The sequence below is a fragment of the Fundulus heteroclitus genome, chromosome 17 (genome assembly GCF_011125445.2).
Source record: "Fundulus heteroclitus isolate FHET01 chromosome 17, MU-UCD_Fhet_4.1, whole genome shotgun sequence".
In the NCBI taxonomy this organism is placed as follows: Eukaryota; Metazoa; Chordata; class Actinopteri; order Cyprinodontiformes; family Fundulidae; genus Fundulus; species Fundulus heteroclitus.
In genome coordinates this window covers 7,408,497-7,416,646 of record NC_046377.1, presented here as the reverse complement: position 1 = coordinate 7,416,646, position 8,150 = coordinate 7,408,497, and the positions used below count along the sequence as shown (strand labels likewise).

Sequence of the window (8,150 nt, the reverse complement as noted above, 5' to 3'; positions counted from 1 at the left end):
GGGACGAGGCGAGGCCGCAGCAGGAGAAAGGTCTTCCCGCTCACGTTGCAGCCCAACGTGACTGCAGGACGCGGCGGGCCAGGTGCCAACATCAAACGTGATGCAAGGGCAACACGGGGAATGTGTGTCACATTTGAGGAAGAAGGAGGGAAAGGGCGCCCGCTGCCAAAATATTTGACCTAGTTTCGGCCGAGAAGGGAGGAGGAGGAGGAGAGGAGGTGCAGAGAGGTTGGGCTGAAAGCTGGACAGAATTTTCGCAATAAAAACCATCCACTCTCAATGCGCGAGTTTCTCCCCATGCAGTAGCGGCGTCTGCTGCAACCTCGGCTCGCGCTCGGCTAAGCTGCGTTTACGGGCGGTGAGGATTTAGAGTTCCGCTTCAGCTCGTCGGGTCCTCGGCACCGAGAACGACTGTTTTGACGGAAACCACGTGACCGCCCTCCTTCTCGTAGGACGTCCCCTCCTGTCTCACGAGTCCACAACAAAACAAGTCACGCAGATAAGAGGACTAAAAGTACCCCAATCCGTGGGCAGTGACTCCTGGAACCTGACAGCTTGACAGGGTTTATACCCACGGCAGCTGTCACGCACCGCACTCCGCGGGACTCGGCGATTCACCCCCGCTTCATTCGTCGGGCAAAACCTCATGTTGATGCATTTACGCTGATGGTAAGAGGAACTTCTCTCTCTTTTTTTTATTGTCAGTACGTGAACCTCAAAGTTCATTGTGCACAAAGTTAAGGCTGCACCAATAAAATATCCACAGTGACGCTTCGTTGCACTTTTCTAAAAGTTTTTTTTTCCAGCTCAAAACTTCACGCGCACTGTTTATTATTATTATTATTATTGCGCACATACGAGGAGTTTGCGTGTGTTGCGCAGTAAAGTGGATGTTGACACGATGCGGAGCGTTTGTGTGTCGCATCTCATTAACCCACATCCTCCGTGAATCTAACTGCGTCACTCAGCGCAGCCCGAGACTTGACCTCCCGTTACTGCGCCAAACGCGTCTCGCGCTGCGCCTCTTCGGCGTGCGCCAATAAAATAAAATAAAATACGTGGACACTGAAGCGTCATATGGTCGTTTCTGGTGATAAATGTCGCTTTTTCCGGAGCTTGAAAGCTTGTTCTCAGTTGTTTTTCTGGAAGCGGAGACACAGACAGACCGCAGTGGAGGACCTGAGCCGCGCATGTTCCGCCCAGCGTTCAAGCCAACAACTTTCACTCTCTCACACACAGAAAAAAAAAACTCTAACTCTTGAGAAAATTTTGTATTAATTCAGCCAAAAAAGCCTCGAGACGCACGTTTTTTAGGCTTTTTAGGGGATGCAAGGTTAACTTGGAGGCGTGGTTTTATGAGTGCTGTTTTTTTCAAATTCTGTACATTTTGTTCTGGATGTGTCAAACAACTGGAGCTCACTGTCTCCTCCCGCGGACCCCTCAGGGACCCCGCAGTTCTGCTTTCACACCAATGTGACTCCTGTTTGGTATTTTAAAGCTCACAATCTTCAGGTTATACTTGGGAAAAAAAAAATAGAAAAAAAAAAGTTTGTGTAAAGCTGTGAGCGCCTAAATTGAGTTTATTTGGTCAATGTTTTCTTTGCTCCAGATTAGATCCAAACATAAACAACCACTCATCCAGGCTGCCGTCATTTATGAGTCAGGGCGTAAGGGAACATTTGGCTCTACACATGTGATTCCATAATTTAGCTATAATTTGGGGGAAATTCGGAAGGAAAAAGAAAATCCTGATTTCTTGTTTTTTTCCTTTTAAAGCAAAGGTTTCACAAATTACAAAAACTATGTTTTAAACAGCCCATAATCAGTCCCTAAATTGCACCTGTACACAAACCAATTAGCACCAATTAGTGTATTTTGGTTTGTAGTTAAGTGTTTTCAGGAATGCTTAATAAGTAGTACACGAAATGCTCATATTTGAAGCACAAGTGAATGTAATTTTGTGGTATGGTATCTGAAATCTCTTTGGGTCCATTAATTTTTTTCTTCTTTTTTTAAAAGCAAATTAATATGAATCCTGATCCAAACAAAATAATTCTGAGGAGCCTCCTGCCAATGGATCTGATTTATTGGACTCAAATAATGTATTTTGCTTACAGTAGACTACGATATAAGCAAATACAATGGAGAATGGACAAGATGAACAGCAGTCAAAATCCACTGTTTTTCTCTCCCCATAAATACATTTAATAAATCTCAAACTGCATTTTAAACAATATGTATTTAGTGGAGAATGATCCAAGTGTGTTTGACCAGGTTAGAAACCTTGACACGGATGCTAAGTTAGCATAGCCGTAGGTGGATGCTAATTGTTAGCTAGCCTGCTTTATTTTTTTCCCTACAAAGCACCAAAAAATAGCATAAAAGTGATGATAGCCAGGCCAGTGAACAGTCTTTATCGGCCCCCTTCAATCAAACTCAAGAACTACTTCCTTTCTCATTTCAAAATAAGAGTCTCACACATAGATCTGTGATGTGAAGCTAAATTAGCGTACACTTATTCAATCACGTTATCACTGGAGGTCGCCTTTACCCATTTTGAGGCGTTTGCTGACGTGTTTTTCACCTTGTTTTTATTTGTGTTAGGATGTAATAATTCAACATCTCCAACGCATCAAAGACCCTTTAGATGTTCAGCTGTAGGTCGGGCTCTCCTGGTTGACCGATCCTCCCTCCGCCTGGCTGCGTTCGGGTGCGTTCGGGTCAGCGGCACATATAAGTTGGAGCTCCATCTAGGAATTCAGCTGCATTGCTCTAATTAACTGTGGCGGAGGGAGAATGCGGGACACATTCCTCATCACGGGGCCGTGGCGGACCTCTCCAGCGCGACCTTTGACCGGCAGGCTCCAGAGCAGGTGGAGACTCTGGCTCCCTTTGACGCACCTGGGCAGGCGGCGGATTTATTTGGTGTTAGTTCAGGTTACCTGCTGGTGTGGGGAATTGTCCGAACGCATGTGTTTCCGATCCATAAATGGGGCGAAATAATGCTCGTTTGTGTGTGTGTGAGGGGGGGTGTTTTTGTCGGAGATGTACCTGAATGTATGCAGCTGCTTATGTTCTGCTTGTCCTCCGAACAGGGACATGGCGATGGCTTTCACATCAGCGTCGACCGCAGGCAGCATGGCATCTGACCCGGAGGCCTCAGACCTCCAAGGCATCGAGGCCCTGAACCTGAGCGTGGGGCCGGTGCGGAGGAACCTCTTTGGCCCCGTCGACCACCAGCAGCTCCAACAGGACTTCCAGCAGCTGCTGCGCATGAGCGTGGAGGTGGCCAACAAGCGCTGGAACTTCGACTTCCAGAGGGACGTGCCGGGAGAGGGCGCCGGCGTGGAGTGGGTGGAGCTCAGGGGCCAGGACGTGCCGGCGTTTTACCGCGCCTGCTCGGTGAGGCGCGGCGTGGCGAGGAGAAAGATCGCCAGGACCCCCTCGTCGTCGTCGTCGTCGCTGTCGGAGGAGGACAGCTCTCCGGTCTGCAGCAGCTGGTGTGGCTCCGGGGACGAGTACCAGGAGGTGACCACCAGAGAGTGCTACCCACATCAGCGGCTGGACAAACGCAGGCAGTCTGCAATCACAGGTGAGCAGATACACCTTCATAGGTTGTTTTATTCACGCAATTTTTTTTGTATGGCTTCCGAAATGATCAAAACTACGATTATTGTTTCCCACAGATTTCTTTAAGGTGAAAAAGAGGAAGCGTCTGCATTGCAAAACGTCCTCCCGGCAGTAGAAGAGCGCCACGACGTCCACAGGAAGCTCACTAAGTGGTCCCCAGCCCTCCACACTCACCCTGATAGAGATCACGTGTATATATGTAGCAACTTATAACAGACTCTCTATAAGCTTAAACGAGCTTGGGCCTTAAAACCTTTGGAAATCCACCTTGCCTATAATTTTCAGCACAAGGAAGCTAACTTTCTTCTTTAGTCAAGCTTAGACTCTAGTTTTATCGTGGATAAATATTCAGCATAACTACTCGGTATAAATATATAAACTGTATTTTATATGCTGTTTTGCGTAGCTTTTTACAATACTGTGAAAGAAAAATTCGCAAATGCACTCATTCAGGATATTAAAACAGAAAAAGGATACCAGTTCCCAGAGGTTAAGTCCGTGGCCCTTTTCCCCTTTTGCTCCAACTCATTAGAAGGTTATTGATCAGAGCAGTCACCACTGCCGGCACGCTCGGCACGCGTAGCGCTTTTAGTTTCACCCCGAGGCTCTGAGACCAGGGGTCAAGAACCCTACGCTGGGTTCAAAAGGTGGCAGCACGACTGTCATCAGCTCCAGGACAGACGTCGGAGGGTGGAGGCTGTACGACTTTAAGAGCGTTAGCGCGTACGTTCTGTTTATTTTTCGGTCGGTGCGAGGTCACTGTCCAGAGCCTTGCAAAAGTATCCCACTTATGTTTTTACTTACAACCACAAACCTCAGTGTGTTTCACTTGGTGTGGATGACACACAGGAAGTGGTACATAACGGCGAAGACGTAGAAATATGATGCGTGCCATTTGTCGTCCAGAAATCACTTGATTAGAGAAGGAAAAAAAAAAACCTGATTAAGCCTAATAAGCCCAGTAATACTCCAAAGTTGAAAAACGTTGAACCCTTTGCAGGGCGCTTTAGACAAGAAGTCATTTAAACTCCCGAGGTTTTAACACAGCATTTTAACCCGCAACTGACAAGTCTTCTGGTTTGGCTTTGCAATGTCTTTTTGGCAACATTAAGCCGTCAAATCGTACGTTTTGGTCCGCTTTGCGTTTGTAATGCGGAGCGTCTTCCACCTTTTATCCGTTAAGGGAAATGCAGGGTTTTGATGTTCTCAGAGAAGTCAAGTGTTTTGGTTCTTTACACAATTTTCATCTTTATCGTTGTTTTTTTTGTGCTATTTTGTAAATGGTTTTTCCAAGTCAAGGTCCTCCTTTAAAAAGAAAAACTGGCTTTCATGCAGATATGCCTCACTTTTTTTCCACATTTAATTTTTCCCATCTATCCCTAGTGTTTACCAGTATTTGCTGACCAGCCAAGTTTCTGTGCCCCTTGTGATGTCATTAGAAAAATGGACACTTCATTAGCCACCTGTGTTTTTATTGCCAGTTATCATTTGTTAGCAGAAAAAAAAAACAAAAAAAAAAAAAACCCCACACCGCTGGGTAATTTCTTTAAACAGGGTTCTGCAGCAGTTATTTAGGAGAAATAGCCATATTCTGGACTTATCCTGTCTTACTACCTCAACAAGTTGTTCGATAATACAAACACCCGAGCTCGCTCGTGTTTAAGGGCCACAGAAGCGAAGAGTCAAGAGAGAGTCCTGTTGTGTTTTGGTGAAACATCAGGTAAAGAAGTCAGCGTGTCAGAGCGGGGCCCCCGGGGAGGTGGGGCCAAGGGCTGCCGCTGCGTGGGGTTGACCGCTTTTGTTTTTGCTTCACTTTCCACGAGACGGCTTTCCCAGAATAGACAGACGGAGTTTGGCAACAGTAGTAGGGGTGGGACGAGGAGTTAAAAAAAATAAAAACTAAAAACCTGACAGACTTTGATAGAAAAGCGCCCTGCTAGAAGGTCACATTCAGCCCCGTGTTGTGCATCCAGACAGGCAGCTTGATGAAGTCTTCTCCGTTGTCTTGACCTTATATCTTTAGACTTGCGGGTCAGCCTGTTTGTGTTGTCAAACTGTTTAAAGCTGTAATTTTTTTTTGTTGTTTTTTGGCAGGAAACTTGTTCAAAAGTTGTACCCATATTATGTCTAAAAAGTATGTATTTGCACTATACACCTTAGAACTACTTTTACTGTGCCGATAGGGAAATCTCCTGAAAACAGACAAGACGCGCGTTTGGACTGAGACTTCCAGCTTATTGTAGCCACGTAAATACTTGTTAAAATCCGTTGGAAACAAATCGGTTTTTAAAGCTTGCAAATTATTCTTTTGCAACATCGATATGTTTTTTTTTATTTTCCGTTTTGTACATGCATGAATGTGAGATATTTGTACACAATGTGTAATAATTCTATTGTAATTTAATTGTGGTTTATGTATCTTTTCATGTAAAGATGTAGCTTTTGTATCACATCTTTTTTTTTTTTGGAATAATATTGTGTTCTTGCTTTTCATAACACACATTTTATTTGGTTTGTTTCATCAGTTAATAAATATAATGATGAATCAAAGTGACTGGCTGTGAGTGTTTGTTTCCAAGAGTTTCTGAGAATCGAAAGAAAAAGGTGGAATTTGAAGCTTTAACAGCGCCCCCTGGTGGATTTGAAGGCCATAGTGTCGAGGAACATTTGCCAGAATGTAACTTACATTTATTTTAAAACAGAAATAGTTAAAACATAACACACAAATTATTTTTTTCTTTTTTACAAAACACATAGAAATCACACAATTCATTACTTTACATTCTATTACAAGAGTTTGGCTCATCTCATGAACAGAATGGTAGTTTAATACATGATGACCTGACACCAGGAAGTACTAAAATTAATGTGTTTAAAAAAAAAAAAATCTAGTCAATAAAATATAATTATATCTAAGCTATGAAAAGAGGTTAGCAGCTGGCTCCCTAAAACAAATTGGATTTATGATAAAAACAAAAAATAGAATAACGACGTTCATTTTGGTTGTGATGGCTAGAAAAGTAACTTTAAAGGAGGTCCACAGAGATTTTACCATTGGCCTAAACAGTCTATGGCACTAACTGGAAAAAAGATACAACACTTTTCACCTTCATTTACACCGTTGATACAGACATAAAAAAAACGTTTTCTTGTTCTCAATAGTAAAATCGCACACTGGAAAATGTATTTTGACCTTTAATATGAATGCTTTTATTCAGCGGGAAGGAAAATGCTCCAATTTGAGGAAATTGCTATTTTCAAGTAAAATATAAGTACCGTAAATATCCTCTGGGGTCTGATACCAGAGGCAGAAATACAGAACATAAAGCGAAGGCTGGTTTGATCCCTGCATCTGTTTTATGTCACATCAGCAGAGACATTTTCCACCAAGCTTTTTGAACGGCTTAAGGTTTTGCTGCTCTGGACAACATGTTGATGAATTACCGTATTTTTCGGACTATAAGTATCACATTTTTTCATAGTTTGGTCGATCCTGCAACTTATATCCCGGAGCAACTTATAGTCGGAAAAATACGGTAGTTCACAGCTGTTTTTTTTTTTATTGAATTATTCCTGGCCATTAAAGTTAGGCAGATCTATCATTAAAAAAGAACCAAAGAGTACCAAGGCGTTTATTCACCTAACCCTTTATATACCTCCAGTCGGAGCAATAATGAAAATATTTCAGAACTGGAACTACTGTATGATAAACAAAGCTGGGAGTTTGTATCGATGCGTCCAGAGAAAAATTTCCTTTTATATATCCCACTTTTTCCAGACTCATGTCTCAACATTTTTGCCATTTTCTGGATATTTAAGGCTTAGGACAAAACCCTCCACATGATCAGGTTTTTTCTGATCCTGAAAATATTATTTTACTGCTTTTCACTGGAGTTTATGGCATTCGAATTAACTCAACTGAGCATGAAAAACTACAAATTTGATTTATTTACTCTGGGGAGGATTATTTTACACCTATAACAGGTCTTTAAAGCAGAGCTTTAATACTTTTATTCAATTTGTAAAAACTCTAAATGTGAGGTAGAAAATAATCGAAGATGTAAATCCAATTGAAATAAAGGGGGAAAAAAAACCTACTAAATTTAACCTTTTTCATGCCAAAAAAAATGTATATAATGTATACACATTGGTTTTTTACATATTTTAAGACAAAACAGCAGCCCTGAAGTGAAACATATTTACACCTTGTTTAACGAGCGCTACGGCATCTTTTTCACGCTGTGAATTTATGCTGCAGTAAAAAGGGTTTTTTATTTTTACTTATCTTTATGAGGGCTATGATACACGTGGAGGGCGCTGTGAGTTTAAATCTATAAAACGTGTCGCACTGAGTGTAAAGAGTGGGAATTACCCATGAGTTAAGACAGAAACTAAAACTGTTAAACACTCCTGTGAAAAGAAAGTGAAAATAAATCGGTGATGCAAAAACAAAAGATAGAAGCGGTCCCCATAGTTTACAGGATAGTTTTTCCCCCCCATTGTAAAAAAGACAAAGCAAG

At 42.5% G+C, this 8,150-nt stretch overlaps 1 protein-coding gene across 1 annotated transcript; it reads left to right on the top strand.

Annotated features, from left to right (window-relative positions):
• The first annotated feature begins 255 nt into the window (after nucleotides 1-255).
• On the top strand, nucleotides 256-6,177 carry cdkn1d (cyclin-dependent kinase inhibitor 1D). The gene is made up of 3 exons (XM_012873542.3): nucleotides 256-669; nucleotides 3,096-3,592; nucleotides 3,687-6,177. Exons 2-3 carry the CDS (start codon nucleotides 3,100-3,102, stop codon nucleotides 3,743-3,745), a joined length of 552 nt encoding a protein of 183 aa, XP_012728996.2. The 5' UTR covers nucleotides 256-669; nucleotides 3,096-3,099; the 3' UTR covers nucleotides 3,746-6,177.
• The last annotated feature ends 1,973 nt before the right edge of the window (nucleotides 6,178-8,150 follow it).